The 19381-nt window shown below is 43.5% G+C and overlaps 1 protein-coding gene across 1 annotated transcript in view; it reads right to left on the bottom strand.

Annotated features, from left to right (window-relative positions):
- The window catches only part of Nid2 (nidogen 2), a 63695-nt gene that overhangs the window by 37781 nt on the left and 6533 nt on the right, over positions 1–19381 (bottom strand). Inside the window, exons 3-4 of the mRNA XM_013353986.2 lie at positions 12780–13012; positions 7611–8284 (exon numbers count right to left, since the gene is read on the bottom strand). Of these exons, the coding sequence (XP_013209440.1) occupies positions 7611–8284; positions 12780–13012 (907 nt within the window). The remainder of the gene's footprint in view (positions 1–7610; positions 8285–12779; positions 13013–19381) is intronic.

The following is a 19381-nucleotide window of genomic DNA, read 5'->3' as shown; positions in this document are numbered from 1 at the left end:
CTGCATCAGACACCACATCTGCTCTGCAGAGTCAGCTTGGACTGTCGTAAACAAATAGGATTTGATGCTGAGCGTACAGGAATAACATGCAGCCTGGGGGATTAACTTGCTTTATATTTTCTGGCAAGAAGCTCAGGTCATCGCTGCCAACTGGGTCTGATTACAACACGGGTGAGCTTGGCTGAGAGCAGTCGTGAAGGCAAACCATTCTTGCAGATGAGGGTGTGCTTTATGAAATCACCATTTGATTAGTAAAGGAAAATGACCAAACACTAGCAGTTCTGTATGATTTGACCTAAGAGCAATGATCTTCAGGGAGCTAAGATCTAGGGTCTACAGCTAACTCTTAAGGAACCTGAACGTAAAGGATGCGCATACACTTGCCTTCACATGCGGAAGGGTTGGGGGAGGAGAGAGAGAACAAGGAACAGGGATAAGGAGTTTTCATCCTTTCGAACACGACTATGATTTCCATGCAGCAGGAACAACGTAGGCTATAGCCACAGATGCTCTACAAAGCCACAGTAAACCGGAGGAAGCCTGATGTTTCAGGGATTGTTGTCCAAACTTCCCACATACGCTGCCTATTACAGAAAGATATTTGTGCAAGAGAGATAAGGGAAGGAGGGAGGAACATAAGGAAGAGAGGAGCCTGGAGCCAATGTCACCATGTCATTGTTTATAAAAGAAATGGTCAAAGTATGTCTTGAAATTGAGGTACAGTTTTTTTCTTGGTTTTTTGAGACAGGGTTTCAATCTAGCTATCAAGTCTGTCCTGGAACTTGCTCTTGTAGACCAGGCTGGCCTCGAACTCACAGGGATCCTCCTGCCTCTGCCTCCTGAGTGCTGGGATTGAAGGCGTGCACCACCACCACCTGGCTTGATAAATTCTTTTTACCAGGATGCTGAGCAATGCACCAATTCTAAGTACGGCCACCAGGAGGCAGGGTGGCTGGCTATGCATGCTCTACCTCCCAGCCACCAGAGTCAGAAGGCTAGAGAGAGATACCAAGAGATTTCGGATAAAGCAGGAAGGGCAAAAAGTTCTAGTGCATTCTAGCCACTGGTGCTGTAAGTACGAGCTCTGGCTACTCATAGGAAAAAACAGACTGTGGTGGCCTTCCAGGAATAAGTCTGAAAATGAGGAATGGGTGGAAGGAATCAAAAATTCAGTATTTACTTAGAGTATTCCAGGTGAGAATAAAAAACCAAGACAATGGAAAGATCTAGCTCCCCGTGTGTAACAATGTAACCAGCACAACCACTTACACCACTTACATCAGTAAAAACAAGGATAATAGAGATAAAATTCAAGCTGGCTTGATACAGACTAGGCACTCTTCCGCCAACTTTAACATTAACCCTCCATCTGCTCCAGATCCCTGGGTAGCAAGTACCATTTTCATCTGTTTTCCAGAGAAAGAAATGGAAACAAAGAGGACTAAGATGACTCACCTGAAGTCACAAGGGCTGTGAGCAGCTGGGACGGAACACCGAAGGCTCTGGGTTCTTACTACTCCCCAGTGGGACCCAACTAAGGCTAAGGGTGGGATTGGATGCTTGCAGCATGTTGAGAAAAACACACAGGTAAGAAGAGGTGAAAGGGACTGGAGATGGCTGAGCTGTGAGGAACAGTAAGGACCGGAGTTCAGTTCCCAGCATTCAGCATGGGTGACAACATAGTCACCAGTAACTCCAGCCACACAGGATCTTATGCCCACTTCTGGACTCCTTGGGCATCTACACCCATGTGCACATTCCCAAGCACAGACAGTTACTGAGAAATACTGAGAGGAGCACGAGCATCCCTTTTGCAGTTAAAGCATCCTTGAGAAGCTGCAAGTTGCTAAAGGGAAAAGTTGGTGAGGATCTGAAGAAGGGAGTCAGTGACTTGTCTGAGAAATTACAGCTTTATAAAAATGGAAAATTAGGCATAACTCAACTTCTTTGACAAGAAAAACTATTTTTGCATAACTTTCTTTTTAACAGCAACAAAATTCACTGCAGGGGAAAAGGGGAAGAAGGGATTGTGACAAGATAGTATGGCCTTTTCTATGTAGAAAACTACTTATTGTTATCAGTGGTTTAGGGGTGAGGAGTGTGTGTGTAGAGGGGTTGGGACATGGGTCACGGGGCCTCGCATATACACTGAGCATGAACTTTCTCAATACGTTATGCCCCTATCTCAACAAAAATCAGGGTAAGTAAAAAGATGTTAGTGTAACGCGAGTGTGTCAAAGAACAAAGTTTCCCCCGCTCAAGCTGCTGCACACGTAAAGAAGTGTGCTCCTGAGTCAGCAAAGGTGGAGCTTCGGAAGGTCACAAGCTGGGTCATCGTCAGTCCCTCTGGGGGACCACAGGCAAGCGCCATCTGCACTCCTTCACCTAAGAATTCTCCAAGATGTGAGGCAATGTAAGCATCCTGTGGAGCCACTTTCAGCTATGGCCGATCAAAAGAAAACTTGTTTCCACTCACGGTTTGGCTTGCAAATTAATTAAGCAATGGATGGGTTTGTGCTGTATCCCTGCTGTTTGTTATTTTGCGAAGACTTATAGCCCCAGTCATTCTAAGCCTCATCAGGAGATGAAGACTGAGGATGAAGAGGAACTACAGATGGGAGAGCTGGGCTAATTTAACTAAAACATTAGGTGATCATAGCGTGAGTCACAGCACCTGCTGAGTAACTCACAGGAGACCACACGCAAAAGGGTTGTTTTAATATTCATTTCTGTATTAGAAAGGGCGAGAGTGTCTGTGATGGACAGAGGACAACCCATGGGAATCAGCTCTCTCTTTCTACCACATGGGTCCCAGGGGTCAAACCCAGGTCATCAGGCATGGTGTCCATCTCTCAGGTCCCAGACAAGGGTTCTAAAGTTAACCGGAAACCAGAATAGAAAGAAGCTTCCTTCTAAAGCTCTGAGAAGACTAAGACCACAACCACAATGGGTCAAGTACTTAGTGGTGAGCTGACCTGAGGCTCCTCAGATTTTCTATGAAAATCTGTTTTATGAGAATGGAACTTGAACCAAGCACACACACCCTTTTCAGTCACATGGCAGCCCCAAACTCAGGAAGATTTACTTCACTTATACCTTCTCTTCCACATCCTCATGCACTTGCACACTCAACACCTAAAATGGAGATGTGCCGGTGATAGCAAACATCTCACACAATGTTCTTCCTTTCTTTTATCCACCAGTTAAATAAGTATTTACTAAACATCCTGCCTGAGCCATGAATCTAGAAGTCAAGCAAACAGCTGCTTTGGAGCTTGCATTCTGCTGGGCAGCAGCCAATAAACAAACATGGCTGACTTCAGTGAGCTGGGAACTTGGTAGTAAAAAGTGCTAAGGAAGAGCAGCGGGAAGATCTAGGAGACTCTGATCTAGGAGACGCTGGAGGCAGAACCAACAGGGTCCTGCTGACGAATGTGAGGTGCAAGAAAGGGGAGAGAGCGCAACGTGAGTCAGTGTGGGAAACCGGGAGCTGCGCTCAGGTGACTGGCAGCTTTGACAGCTGCTTGGGGAAACCCATCTCCACCCTGACAGCATCGGCCACCCTCAGCATGGCACCATCTTCCCCTTAACAGCGAGGGTTAGTACATTAGTACACTGAGGTAATTGTTAAAAAGATGAATTCTGAGGCCCATCTTAAACCCACCAGCTCCTTCCCAACTCTTCATGGGATTGAATTGCCAGGAATCAATGCTTCAGCCTCCATCAACTACAAATGATTAAAACACTATGCCGCTGAATCTGGGTGGGCAGTGGGCAGAGGCTGCCAGGTTTAAATAATATCCATTTGTCGTAGACATGCCATCTGAGGTTGGATAATGGCAAAGGCAGCTTAGTGTTAGGGATGTGTAAGTATCACTTTTTCCCTCCACTTAACTAAACAACAACAACAACAAAAACAACACCAACAACAAAAAAAAAAACTTTTTCATACCCTTTAACAGAAAAAAAATGGAGTAGGGATATGTAAGAAAATGAAGCAGGGATGCTGCCAGAGCACTTGAGCCTTATTCTAACTGGGAGTTTTTAACAAAAATGGAAATTTCTCTTTACTTGTTCCGATCCATCTTTCAATCTGTGTGGTTTTTTTTTTCCCCCAGAAAGGTTTAAGCACTTGTCTTCAGTCCTTGGCTTGCCTGCCCTCCTTACAGAGGACAGCCTCGGGAGAGGGGGATCAACGGAGCACATCATAGAGGACACAGGGTTTCTCGAGTCTGTCCCAAAGCAGCTGGGCACACTTGTACCTCTAAAAACACCGTAAGAACCAGAATCAACGTTTTCACTACAGAACAGATCTTTGCCCCCCAGATTTCCTCACCCCCCAGAATGACAGACTATACAGGAACAACATATCCTCTTTTGCTGGAGCAGCGGCAAGCACTCCCTTCCGGTCTCCACGTCATTAAGTATATACAGAGTGTGTGACGATGTCGGTGGCAAACTGCCTCTACGACTTCGTTGGGGTTGCTTACATCAGCTCAGCTATCAGGACACTAACAGGCTCCCTCTCACCTTCTGGACAAGGGACAGGATCCATCAAGGAATCTCTACACACAGGTGTTCTCAGAGGTATGGGAGCCTCTACTCACAGACCTGTCTTGGCAACCTGGAGGTAGCCATGAGTGTGAGGCTTTGGGGACTGGTGAGATGGGTTGAGTGTACAGTCTGCTAGAATTTCTTCAAGAATGAACCTCCAGTGAGCAGTATGCATGGAGCCAGCCACCAGGTCAGACATGCTGAATCTTTCACGGTAATCTCGTGGTGCTACCCAGATTATTAGAAATGGGTTAATCAAGATGTGAGAATTAGCCAATAAGAGGCTAGAACTAATGGGCCAAGCAGTGTTTAAAAGAATATAGTTTGTGTGTTGTTATTTCGGGGCATAAGCTAGCCAGGCGGCCGGGAGATGGGTGGCAGGAAGCGGCCCACCTCATAACTACATCTATAGGACTGGGGAAATGGTTTAATCAGGAAAGTATTTGCCTTGTAAACATTAGGACCCAACGTTATTTTCCAGAACCCGTTACAAAAATAAAACAGAGAAGCAGTTCCCTAAGGCTCCCTGGCCACCAGGCAAGCAAGGGCCAGTGCTGATGCACTCCTGAGAATGACACACATTCAAGGTTGTCCTCCATCCTCGACACACTCGCCAACACATGCACCTGTGTACACGTGTGCACCTGGGCGCACGTGTGCACCTGTGCGCACATGTGCACCTGGGCACACATATGCACCTGTGCGCACATATGCGTCCTATGGAAAGCAACACTAAAAGGAAAGATTTTTCTGGGCCTTTAACAAAATCCTAATTCCCTGGTTCAGCAAACTGAATGCTACACACTCAAAGGGGATGCTAAAATTTATTGGGAATGGTGTTTTCTATTCAGAAAGCAAGGTTCAGACAGTGTCTTTCCTCCAAGTACATAACAGAGCTGCGGGGAGCTTGAGACCATCCACCACCAGGATCCATGGACTTTCTACTCCAGAGCCGCTTCTTGCCAGGTCTCAGTGACCCTCATGTCACCAGCGTTCCAGAGTTAGCCCCACAGTTGCCAGATAAACCTCTGGGATGCTAGGGCTTCCTTTCAAACAAATAATAACAATCACATGCTTCTATACTTCATACAGTTCACAACATTCTTCTTTTTAAGTGCTAAGTTTCCACACATATGAACACACATTTTAAAAATGAAATTTAAAAGATTTTGTTTCCTCTGAGATTTAAATACTTCTAATTAGACATTCTTCCCCTGAATGCATTTTCCATAAACATTCTGTCATTTAAAATGTCAATAGTTGGCTACATTTGGCAGCTGGTAAACAGCACAGTTCATGCCCCTCCTGGGTTATGGCATTGCCTCAGTTCCCAACAGCCAGTTCCATTTCAGGCCCTTCTGAGGAGCCACAGCCAACCTTTGACATAGTGACTCACTGTTATCTACAAAGTTCTCATTTTGAGAACCACAACTGAGTTACAAAAGTAGAGAAATCTCAAAATGTTTTCAGTTTTGTGTTGGGCCATATCCACATCCACCTCGGGAGCAGGCAACTGCACACAGACCGGCTTTTCAGTAACTGTGCGCTCTTTTTGGGCCAGGAGAACCAAGCCCCCAACAAAAGGCCACGCAAAAACATATCTGTACAACAAAATCCCTTTGAGAAAACCTTCGATTCATTCATATCTGTGAGTCTCTTTAGGCAGAAAGAAGTAACACAGAAACTTTTGGAGACTGTTAGAAGGATCTGTAAATTCTAGAACCTTCAAAAAAAATCTGTTTATGGATTTACAGAATTTTGTAAACCAGAAAAGTCAGAAATCATCGACTCCATTACGGAGAAGGGAATCAGGGCCAGACACTTTTTAATACATCCCTTCTGTTTTCCATCCTGTTGTCCATTCTTCACCTGTCCGCCACCCTACTTCCGATGTCTAAAATCCTCAAAAATTAGTAACGGCAGCCACTATTTTCTGAGAACTTCACATACATTGACATCAAATCCTGGCAATTTATCTACAAGAAATCAGAAGCTTAGGGGTGAAATAAGTTGCCTCAATATAGCCAAGATTCAAAAATGACATCAGGTCTCTTCCACTAACTATCACTTAATGCTCTGTTAAACACAAAGTGGTTTTCTTTCTTCATGAAATATTTCTCCAAACAACTTCCTGAAAAAAAAATACATGTCCTAGCAGCACCCAGAAGGTCCTCTTTGTTAGATTAGTACGTTTTTGTCAAACGTTGGTGGAACAACCGAAAAGGTGGAATATAATGGAGAAGGCTGTCACCTCTGACCCTTTCCTCCTACCAAAGATCAGTGAACAGGCCATGGAGTTTCCCAGTTCATCAGTGTGGGTGAAGTGCTGTCCCCTCTGGGCATTTCCCACCTCCCTCCAGCTCTGGCCAGTGAGTCATGCAAGGAGAATAGAGCTCAGGGAGCCAAAGGCCACAGCCGAAGGGGCCAGAACCAGAAAAAGAAAAAACACCAAAAAACAAAACAGCAGACACAGGTGTCTACCATGTCCTCCCCATGGGCTCTTCAGCACGTTTGTCTAAGCCTGCACAACTCACCATGGTCAAGGCCAAATGCCTAAGTCCTCCACCCTTTATGGCCTACTAGGCCTCCAAATGGCTCACCTTCCCTGAACTTGCAAACTAAAATATTTCATTACACTTGAGAGGATAGCTGGCACAGCGGCCCAGTTCTTTCCCCACTCCATGAGGCTTAATTTTTAGAACACATTATTAATGGTCAGGAGACTCCAAGAAGAACTCTCCTGCCAAGATTTACTTGGAAGAGGGAATTTATCTCCTTAAACACAAGGAGAAAAAAAAACCAGTTCCATCTTCTTGCTAAATTTTTCACCTATTCACTTAGGATAAAAATCACAACTCTATTTTAGTTTTGTTTTGGAAAAGGTCTCACTCTATAATCCAGGGTGGCCTAGAATTCTCTATATAGCTCAAGCTAGCCCTCGGTCTCAGCCTCCCCTGTGCTGGGATTACCATATGTGAGTGACCACATCAAGCTTGACAATTCTACATTTTTTTTTAAACGAAAACTTCAAACATTCGGTTTTCCAATGCACTTACCCTGATCATTAGAACCAAGCCGGTTCTCCACTCCTACCACATACCTCCCTCCAAGGGTAGGCACATGACCAGACTCTGGGTAATCTGGAAGGACTTCTCCTTCCAGAGGAGGGACAGGAACATCCGGCCCTGCATCGGGGTAGGGCTGACTGCTTCTGTTCCCAAGATCTTCCTTGCCTGGAGTCAGGAAAGCTGCATCTGCCTCCACAGGAGCCAGGGTTCTGGTACCCATATGATCCAAAAGCTTCACTGGGTCCTTGAAATCCACAGATGCTCCCTGTTTGGTCTGAAGGTCCAAGGAAGCTGATTCTGTTTCCCAGTAGGGTGACCAGTCACCACGGCGTGGCAAAGGATCTGGAGACAAGGTCCCACTCTTGACAGGGCCTGGATCAGACTTTGAATTGAAAGATACATCAGTTCTGCCGTGGCCATCCAAAGCCTCCCCTGGTTCAACTGGAGGGAATTCAACATCCTCTTCATTCTCATCATAGTAATCAAAATTGTCCTCAGAATAGCTCTCCAGGGCTGCAGCCTGGCTGAAGGAGTGCTCCAGAGAAGCTGAAGAGTGGGCTGCAGAAAGGTCGCCTTCAACTGTTGCTGGCCTGACACTGTCCAGGGGGACCCTGCTGCCGATATGAAAAGCCCATGCTCCAGGAATCCCCAGGTTACTTAGTCTAAGAACAAAGGAAAGAGCTGATTGTGACATGTCCACTCACTCACCCTCCTTCACAGTTCATTTTTGAAACCAAGACTATAAAGACAAAAGTGAGATTTTTCCCTAATGTATGTCAAACAGAAACGAACCTTCTAGGTAAGTAACTAAAACATGATACTGGAATTTTGATATAAGTTGCCTTTTGTTCGGCATCATGCATGCAACTCTAAACCATCATATAAATCTGCTCTTCAACCAAAAACCAAATGTTTTATCTAAAATCTGGCTATCTGAAAACAAACAGGAAAAGCAAGAATATTTTATGCTTTCTCTACTTGAATGAAAAACTTAAAAGATACCCTAAACTACTTAAGTGTAAGCTTCTCCAACCACTTAAACAATACCGATTCCTATATGTTTTGGCCCAGCCTGCACCAAGTGCTTAACACTGTGCTCTGCAAGTCTTCACTGTGTTCTGCAAGTTAGAGGTAGTTGCTATGCCCAGTTTTACTGAGGAAAACTTACGTAGCTTTAGAGAGGCTAAGTAATCTTAAAATCATACATCTAATAGCTGGCAGACTGTTAACTACAAAGCCTGCATTCCAAACATCTACGTTAAATTACTGGTAGATAAGAAGAGGTTATTCATAAGAACTAATCTACTAATGATAGAGGATGATACAGGAGTGTTTTTTAAGTCCAAGTCTAACGCAATAAGTGAAATATATTTATCAAAATGAGTTACAATTTATCCAGTAGAGAGGACCATGAACCTTCTCAGATCCAAGAATCATTGCTGTTTTTTTCAGGAGTTTCACCAGAGAGCCCAAGCTGGACTCAAACTTGAGACATTCTGCTGGGATTATGAGTACACGGCATCCTTGCCAGCTCATGGGGACATGGTAAAGAGAACATCTACGTGGGAGACTCCTAGAGCTGGGAAGAGAAAGCTGGGAAGTTTGAATTAGCCAGTTACATTAGTGCCGTGTTTGCCCGGAGATCTCCCATGCCACAGAACATCCTCAAAAATGAACAATGAGCAGTAAGAATGAACAGCTAATAAGGAAATTAAAAATTCACTCAATTGTACAGGAGATCTTTGTCCTTTTGGGCAGGTATTCATCACTCACAGCAGTAATGTTTGGTACAGTTTGAGGCTCTTTTTATTTCTGTGTCTTTCATCCCGTGCCCAAGTGCACATGTGTTGCTACTGCTGTGCTGACTGTTTATTGCCAGCTTGATGCAAACCTAGCCATATCTGAGAAGAGGAAATGTCGATTAAGGAATCCCCTCAATCACACTGGCCTGTGGGTAAGTCTGCGGGACATTTCCTTGGTTAATGACTGAAGGGGTGATCACTGTGGGAGGTACCAATCTGAGCTACACATAGCAGGCTGAGCAAGATATGGGAACCAAGCCAATGGTGATGTTTTCCCATAGGTTCTGCTTCAGTTCCTGTCTCGCTCCAGGTCCTTGTCCTGCATGAGTTCCTGTGTTGGCGTCTATCAATGCACTGTGACCCAGGATAAACAAGCCAAATAAACCCATTCCCCCACAGGTTGCTTTTGGTCATGGTTTTATCACAGCAGCAGAGTGCAGACCGAGCCACTGTACCAGTTTATGTGGTACTGAAGATCACACCAGGGCTTTATGTCCACCAGGCAAGTGTTCTACCAACAGACTTCCCTCCTGCCCTCACTCAGCGGCATGTTTAGAGAAATCAGCGTTGTAAATAAACGACGCCAAAGAAGACAGAAATCCGGGCTCATAAAATGGCTCAGCGGGGAAACCTGCTTGTCAACAAAAGCTGAGAGCTATACCCAGATTCCACATGGTGAAAGGGCGGCAAAAACTCCCACAAACTGCTCTCCAACACAGACAAGCACCCCCAAGCACACAGTAAGCGTAATTTTAAAAACTGAAAACCATCAGTAAGAGAAATTGCTAGAGCTGGAGTTCACCTCCCACGGTGCTGCATGGGAAGCCTCTCGAATTTGGGAATGGACAGCTATAAAAGCTTCAAGGAGTAGAAAATACAAATTATGGAAGAGAAAGCTAAATAAATGCCTTCTAATGAGACATAAATCAACATCTTGCAGTTTGCTCCAGTGCCTGATGGGAAACTAAACAATTAGTTTATCCTACACTTGGAGGTTGTTTGGAATGCTTCCTGATGGAATCTGTCTCCTAGAAAGAAAACTGGATTGCGAATGGGATGACCGCACTTTCCTGCCTGAGTTCTTCGGAAGAACACATTAGAAAACCCACATTAAAGGCCCAGCACAGGCCCTGAGGGCAACAATTAATAACTACCCTCTTTTCCCTTCTTAAATGCAGATAGCTAGATATTCAAAGGAGCACTGAAAACATGAATAATGTATACCCTTCGTTTGAGCAGGAGATTCTAGGACAAGGGTCTTCTCTTTGGAGAGGCACAGCAGAGTTCAGAGAGAACCAGGATTGTGCTTGGGAACTACAAATGGTGTCCCCACAGTACTGGGCATATATGATACAATGTTTAAACCTACACAATGATAATATAGATGGAGTCTGGAGTAAAGAGGCCTAGAAGATAGCGTCAGGCATGAAAATACTGAAGAGCAGGTAGCATTGCTGTCACTCGAAGAGATGATAGGCAATTCTGACATTGATTTCATGTTATTCTGATGTTTATATTTTGTTTCATTTTTATTAAGCATGAAGTACACCAAACCTATTAGTAATTCTGGTCACATCTCACTCTGCCCTTCTCTGGCAGCTCTGGTTATTTCTGCAAAGTATCAAAGAAAGGAATGAAATATCGGGAGTGTGTCCATGTGCATGCATGGGTATGACACCCATGTGAGAGGGCCTTTAGAGCTCTGCTAGGGAAGCACAACTGCTTTTCCTCATAGGCTCTTTGTACACACAGACACGTGTGCACATAACACTCTCTCACACACATGCACCTGCTTCCTGTGGCCATGCAGATGCCAAGTCTCTTTCCAGGATTCTGTGATTCCTGGCCCTCTTTCCCAGGTTTCGTTGATGTGTAGGGCTTGTGCCTTAAAAATTGTACTAATGCACACAGCTTTGTAGAAAGGTCCAAGGCCCTCCCTACTAAATCTAGGCTGAGCAAGGTATACATCCAAAGAGAAGAGGCTCCCAAAAAGCCAGTACATGCAGTAAGGACAAACCCTGGTGCCACTGCCAGTGGCTCTGCAGTCTGCTGCAGCCATGCTTATGCTCTCTGAGGACTGGAAGGGAGTGGAGAGGATGGGAGGAGAGGATGGGAGGAGAGGAGGGAGTGGGAACTTGGATAGGTATTTTTTTTTAAAAAAAAAACTAATAAATTAAGAAAAAAGAAAAAATCATAGTAATGTGCTCCACCCTCCTTCCAAGGGCTGTACACACAACCTTGGGAGTGAGCTCCTGGTTAGGAGATGAAAAGAGAGGGCAAATGGCATGTAGCTAAGTTTGTTCTAGAGTCTAGACTATACAGCAGGTGAGGAGACCTGCACATGCCCCTCATGGGTCACAGAAGGACACAGAGGCTCTGTATAAAATTTAATCCATATTTCAGTGCTTCAGATCTGGCTTGACTATAGCTTGGCCATTATACTCTGACACAGCCACCTTACTAAATTTCTGTGAGGTGATTCAAAAATTGAGAAAATAGCTCTACTTACTACCTATGAGTCAAGTGAGATTTAATTAAGATAACATCTGTAAATGTTTTGTCACAATGCTTAGCAGATAATAAGTGACCAATAAATTTCTGCTGAGTTCTCTCCAATTCTCTCCAGTTGCTAAGAACAAGAGATACATGCACAAGAATAAGGTTTTCCTGTAAGTGAGGATTCAGTGTGACAGAGAAGCAGCTAAGGGAGACAATGAAATAACTACTGTGGGCGAAGCCAATGTTTCAAAAAGCAAAGACCAAAAGAGCCCACCTGGAGTCAATAGCAAAATGGCCTAGTGCCCTGCTAACAGAATAAGCCATTGGGAAGAATAAGAAGCAGGCTTGCTTCTGGCAATGCTGTGAGCAAACCTATCACCACGATTTTGGGCAATGAAGTCAGAGGAGAAATCCTGAGATTTCCAAAAGCCCCATTCACTCTTCCCGCAAATTATATTACTCATAATTTAATCTTCAACAATACTTATTTGAAACACCAAATCATGATGCTTCCTCCTGAGTAATAATTAACCTGGAAAGCCTCCGCTAAGACAGTTATTACTGAATATTTTTATGTGGCTCCAAGAATAATGTTTTTCCTAGCAAGCCCCAGTGGTTCTGCAAGCACACACATAATCGCTGCTGGTTCTGGTTCATATGCCTAACCGCACAGAAAATAAAGAATATCTTGGAGAGCCTGAAGCTCCAGGGTAGAGCTTAGCATCTGAATTTGACCCAATGCCTTTTGTAGAAGCCACCAAGCTTGTTATTAAATTATCTCTGGCCATTTGCGATTGTGTCCCTTCTAAATGTCCTTCAAATGAAATAGCACAGGCACACACTCCACATAACTTACTGGTAGAGATTTTTCACAGACTGCTCACTGTTCGTCAGGCTGAAATATGGCACCTCTCTCTTCAGGTCATCGGCCTCCCCTCGGCAGAAGCCCACCCTAGCAGGAAGCTGCAACTGGACATTGTAGGACTCTTTGGGGCGGGTTCCAAAGAACTGAAGGCCATTGGCAGGATAGAGAAAGAGGGCGTAGGTATCAGATCCATCAGATGCCAGAACTGCCTGGAAAGTGTTCAGCTGTGGACAAACAGGAATTTCAAACATCCTTAAACAAACAAATAAACAAAAGAAGAAAACAGTATGTAGGCAAGATGCCAGAGTCCAAAATCCTTTTTAGGATTTCTACATACTGGTTTAAAACACATTCTCTTTTAGAATTTTCTCTCCAAACTACAAATATAATTTTTCAGCTATACAAGTTGCTATTCTAAACCTCTTCTACCGATTTAGATCAACAGTTGGATTATTCACAAGTAAAACATGGGTTAAGAAACTCCAGGGTTGTAGGGAAGAAGAGGAGATTAGGAAGGGAAAATTAACACTAGGGATGCTTGAAAAAGCCACAGGGAACCCTACTTGTCAAAACATACACACAACAAAAGTTTAAAGGGAATTACTTTACATGGGGGTAATGCTCCTCCCATCAGCCACAAGTTGTCAAATAAAAAGCCCAGTGAAGGCTGGGCAGTGGTGGGGAATGCCTCTTACCCCCGTGATGTGTGATTCCCATTTGTATGCTGTGAATATAATTGGTTAATTAATAAAGAAAATGTGGCAATATATAGATTGATAGAAATGAGTTAAATTAATATGTAATAGTTAGCCAATAAGAAGCTAAAGCTAATGGGCCAAGCAGTGATTTAATGAATACAGTTTCTCTGTGATTATTTTGAGGCTAATCAGCCAGGAACCAACAAGCAGCCTCCCTGCTGCTACAAACTGGTGCCCATATGACCAACTAAAATCCACTTAAAACCTGAGAGAGTTTGGGAAGAAATTCTAGGGAAAACAAAACAAAACAAAACAAAAAAAGAAACAAAAACAGAGTTAAGCAGGCTTTAACGTTGCAGCTCCTTTAAGAGAAGTTTTCCTGACTCAGTGTTAGCATGAAAATAAAAACGTGCCATTTTGAAATGCTGGCTTCCTGGGCCATGCTGCCAGTGTGACCTCTAGCTCTTTCAGGAGACCAAATATTTGGATGGGGTTTGTGAGAAGCCTGCTGTGGCTTGCTTGACGGCAACGTGGACTGAGTGTGTGCCTGGAAGTGGGGCCGTATGTGTGGCTCTCGTAAGCAGCGAGCAGTTCTACCATCTTGGAATGGTCAAGGCAAGCAGGCAGTACCATATATATCCTAGCAATGTCACAATTAGATTCTTAAGTGCTTAGCATCTTAAGAAGTGCTTCTGTTCAGAAAATAATTTCAGATATGCAATAAAGACAGATTCAGATAAAAAAGTTCTCTAAATGGGTCACAGTGTTGGATAAATGTCCGTAGGCTTAGGGGAGAGAAGAAAAAAAGAGTATAGAAAGTTATAAAAGGAAGTAAATGGTTTATAGAAAATAAAACACAGTCTTTAAAGAGACAGTAAATATTAAAATGTAATAGAATAAAAAACAAAAAGCTACGTTAAGATGGAAAGTACACAGAGTCTAGATTATTATATTATTGTGTTTTCTTTGAATTTTCTGATTGTGAAGGAACTAAGTACAGAAAGACATTTCATTGTATGGGTCACCTTGAACACCCCTCAAAAAATTGCTTCAACCAATAAACAGCAGGAAGCATATTCCCAAATATTGTTTATAAATGTTTCTTTACATTTAAAAGGAGATATGCTATAGAGATTTGCATTTGTATGGATATTGCTCTATTATACAAATTTAAGGTCAATTTTGTTATATGTATATTTCAGCTCTTGATTAAGGTATTGTGTTTGTGCAACTCATTTAAAAATGTAATGTATAATTAAGAAATATAGGTTAATAGATAATGAACAATAATAGTCAAGTGTGTAGTCATATTAGGTTTTCTAGATATACAGAGATATACTTCAGTTAGCTAGGTATTCTTCAAATCTTTCAGAAACCTTCAGAATATGGCATTTAAAATGTTTAAGAATTTAGGACTTTTCAGGGCAATGAGACACATCTGCTCTTGGCAGCACCAATTACTTCAAGAGGATTATGGGTATTGAAGAGTCTCCTTATCGAGTTGATTAGCATTTGAGCAAGAAACTGCTCTTTCCTGAACTGTTTGATGAACTGGACATACAGGATCCACAGAGAAACGACTTCTGAACTTGCCTAAAGGTGAGACCATCCTTCAGAGTTCCTGCTTCATGAAAGAGTCTGCCAGACATTCTGCAGGATACAGAAGAAAGTGACTGACAAACTGCCAATATAGGCGGTCCTGTCTTTGAAATTTCCTGCTTCATGGAAAAGTCTGCCAGATATTATGGGTTTGTAGACTGAAGATGGATGCCTCAATGGTACAGAAGAACTTTAGGTGACTGTCCAGGCAGTGACAAGTCTGTCAATTCTAGAGTTTTAGAAGTTGCTTACAATGCACTTACGGTTTACTTAGGTAATATTATATCCTTCTGAGTTTTTGATGGAGTTGAAGAATAGATAAGAATAGATATAGTTTCCCTTAGATATGATAAAAGATAAAGTAGATATAAATATTATAACTGTAATTCTTGCTTGATACCTGTCTTGTTATATGTAATTTTTTTGGGGGGGGAGGGGTTCCAAGACAGAGTTTTGCTGTAGTTTTAGAGCCTATCCTGGAACTAGTTCTTAGAGGCCAGGCTGGCCTCGAACTCACAGAGATTCACCTGCCTCTGCCTCCCAAGTGCTGGGATTAAAGGCATGTGCCACCACTACTTGGTCATTATATGTAATTTTACTCCATTAAAGTTAAAACCTTCCTTGTTTATTTAAACAGAAAAAGGGAGGTGATATGGGATTCCCCTATGTATGTTGTGAATATGATTGGTTAATTAATAAAGAAAACTGGCTTGGCCTGATAGGGTAAAAGAACAGAGGTAGGCAGGGAAAACTAAACTGAAAGCTGGGAAAAAGGAAGGCGGAGTCAGAGGGAAGCCATGGAGCCCTGCCGGAGCCAGATGGAACTTTAGCAGGTAAGCCACAGCTATGTGGCGATACACAGATTAATAGAAATGGGTTAAATTAATATGTAACAGTTAGTCAATAAGAAGCTAGAGCTAATGGGCCAAGCAGTGATTTAATGAATACAGTTTCTGTGTGATTATTTTGGGGCTAAGTGGCCAGGAACCAACAATTGGTGTCCTCACTGCTACACCCCAGCACTTGTAAAGCAGAGGCAGGTAGATCTCTGTGAGTTTGAGGCCAGTCTGATCTATTGAGTAAGTTCCAGAACAGCCAGGAATACACAGAAACCCTGTCTCAAAAAGACAAACAAAAATAGAGAGCTTAGTACCAGGTTGATCAAGTTGGTCAAGGGTGTCACCCGTATCAATGCTGGTTCTGGTCATTGCTCAGGTTACCTACCAAAAAGTGACAAAAAGATGACACTACAGATGTAGGCCAAAGAACTTGGAGAAATCAACCTGGTACTAACCACAAGCTCCCACCTGTTAGCACAGGCTACTGAGGGAGAAAAGACATCAACAGTCTCACCCTACTGAGACCACTGAGATACTACAAAACAAAGGCTCTGACAAGACATACTCGTGGACTGGGCAGTTGTGGTGCACACCTTTATTCCCAGAACTTGGGAGACAGAGGTAGATGGATTTCTGTGAGTTTGAGACTGGCCTGGTCTACAAAGTGAGTTTCAGAACAGCCAGCACTGTTACACAATGGAACCCTGTCTGGGGGGTGGGGAAAGAGATACACATGGGTGTAATAAGTGGCATGAGTGTTATGAGGATAATCAACTTCTCTCGGGGTGGATTTAAGGCCTTCTCAACAAGAGACAGCTTCTGCTTGGTACTGTAAATCTGGCCAAGAACTCATGGCTGGGGATGCTCATAAGCCTTGTGGATAAACCTATGGCAATTATTTTGTTAAATGGATATCATATCAAATTGCCTTCTAAATACCTACACTTTTAAACCCATGTCTCAGTACATGGGAGCATCATGTATAGACTGGATGGTATTTCATGTACAGACTCAAAACTAGTCAAAGTACAGAGAACTGTGGCGTGCTCAGCCACAGGTGGTGCCATCTACAATATCTATTTCCCTCAAAGTTCAGGGAACAGCATAGAAAAAGAGGTGGAAGGAGTTTAAAAGCCAGAGGTCAGAAGGAACGGGTCAAAACAATGAACTGTGGACATGATGGAGCTACCAAACTCATGAATGCACAGCACAAGCTCAAGATCTAACCACTCAGTTTTCCAGCATGGATGACGGAGGGGCACAGAAGCCTGCACTCACAGTTGAGCGGATACTGACAGCTGATGACTGCTAGGGGAGGAAGAGTCAGTTTTCTTAAAGGGTGTGGTGCCTGTGGGTGAGAAGACCAGGCTCCAGTGGGTGGCCCCTCACCCATGCCCATATGGGCTGCACTAATTGTACTTACTGGGTCAAATAAAGGACATAAAGTTGAGAATGAACAGGAGTAGAGGAATATATTGAAAATACATTGTATGAATGTATGAAATTCTCATATAACTTTAAAATAGTATACTTAAAAATTTTAAGGTTGCAAGTTTCTCCAGTCCAATCTTTTTTTCCTTTGTTTTAAATTTAATTAATTATTTTTCATTTTACATTCCAACTCCAGTTCCCTCTCCTTCCTCTCCACCTCTACCATCCCCCCTCCCCCACCATTCACTCCTCAGAACAGATAAGGCCTCACCCGGGGAGACACCGAAGTCTGGGATACCAAGTTGAAGCAGGCCCAACCCTCCCCCCCCCCTCGGCAGAATCAGGCTGGCCAAGGTATCCCACCTTAGGTTATGGGCTCCAAAGAGCCACCAGCTCATGTACCAGGGAAAGTTCTGGTCCCACTGCCAGGAATCCTCCCCCAAACAGATCAAGTCATATAATTGTCACCCATATGCAGAACCATGAAGGTTCTCCAGGTGTCAGTCCAGAGTTTGTGAGCTCCCACTAGTTCAGGTCAGCCGTCTTTGTGGTTTTCCCAATCATGGTCTTGAACAAACTTGTTCTTATCATCTCTCCTCCCTCTCTTCATCTGGACTTTAGGAGCTCAGCCTAGTGCTGCAGTCCAAACTCTTTTGACAGGTGGAACAAGGAGCAAAATTAACTTGTTCATTCCCATACCCTGAGTCCTAGTTTGTAATCTTGTGCCTCAGCATCATCCATCCATCCATCCATCCATCCATCCATCCATCCATCCATCCACTCATTCATCAATTCATTCAATGCCCACTGCAGGCAAGCCTCGGTCAGGACCTGGTCAAAAGGTCTCTTACTGCTCTCACAGTCAAATCCTCTTTTTATCTTGTCACACTGCATTTAAAGAAAGAGACCTAGTGACTTGCAAATGTGCTTGAGGTTAGGAAATGAGTAGTGGTGGCAGTCAGCCACCCCAGAGCTCAAGCCCTGCAATGGTCAGCCATCTGAACTCCTCTCCCACGTTCGGCTTCACTACACCCTCAACACAGTGTTTAACTGTCCCCATTCCCACTATGCACTTTGACATTGTGTTCTTATTTCCCTGCACCTAGAAAACTCTACCCTCCAAGTACTGGCCCCTGAGGGGCTTAGCAGTGTGATTTTATATGGAACTCCTTCTAATTCTCCAGCACCCTCTTTGCTGGCTTCTGTATGCATTCAGCTCAGGTTGCCTGGTTTGGTTTTAAATCCCACTCACTGAATCGTTTGAATATTCATTCAACAGTACCTGCTGAGCCAAAACATTATGTTTGATGCTGCAGGCTAAGGAAGGAGAAGGAAACAGCCATGATTGGAATTTCTGGAGAGTTTCTGGGGACAGGCATGGTGGCAGAGGTCACAGAAGAGGGTGTTTGGGACTTCAGAGTGGGGGTGGGGTGGCGTCACAGTGGCAGCCAGTGGATGTAGATAAACACTGCAGGAGTCAAAAGCAGACAGAGGAGAGAAGAAGCTGAATTAACACCGGCTGACTCTGGAATAAATAACTCCTGGTTATTTACTCGGTTTCCACAGGACCTTCCTGCCTTCAGCACTTTCTTCCACCAAACAATTAGTTAAGGGATATTCAACTGTCTTAGAGACTATAGTCTGCTTCTCTCATATAAGAATTTGCAATTTAATAGGGAAACTGGGAAAGGATTTTTTTTTAATATATGCTTTATAAAGAAGATGAGTGATAGAAAAATCACTTATTGGCACCATTACCTTGCCATTTTGCTAAAAATGACAAAAGTGGGCACAGGGAAGAACTTCAGACTTGAATACAAGGAAGGAATGTGTCCTTGTGGTTTTTCTTTTCCGTCTTATTCTAGAATTTCTCAAATGTTAATTTTACCTTTTCAACATCTATTGCTATTGGTTAGACTGAGGTTGGGCTGATTGGACAAGGAAATGCAGATATTAGTATGTGAAACACCAAATCTATGTGCTCTCTAACTGGAAGAGTCTGTTTGCCTGCCCTGATTTTAAGAAA

This window comes from Microtus ochrogaster, unplaced genomic scaffold (assembly GCF_000317375.1).
Source record: "Microtus ochrogaster isolate Prairie Vole_2 unplaced genomic scaffold, MicOch1.0 UNK21, whole genome shotgun sequence".
NCBI classification, from domain to species: Eukaryota; Metazoa; Chordata; class Mammalia; order Rodentia; family Cricetidae; genus Microtus; species Microtus ochrogaster.
Note: the sequence above shows the minus strand (reverse complement) of the source record. Positions and strands in the feature narration are given on the sequence as shown.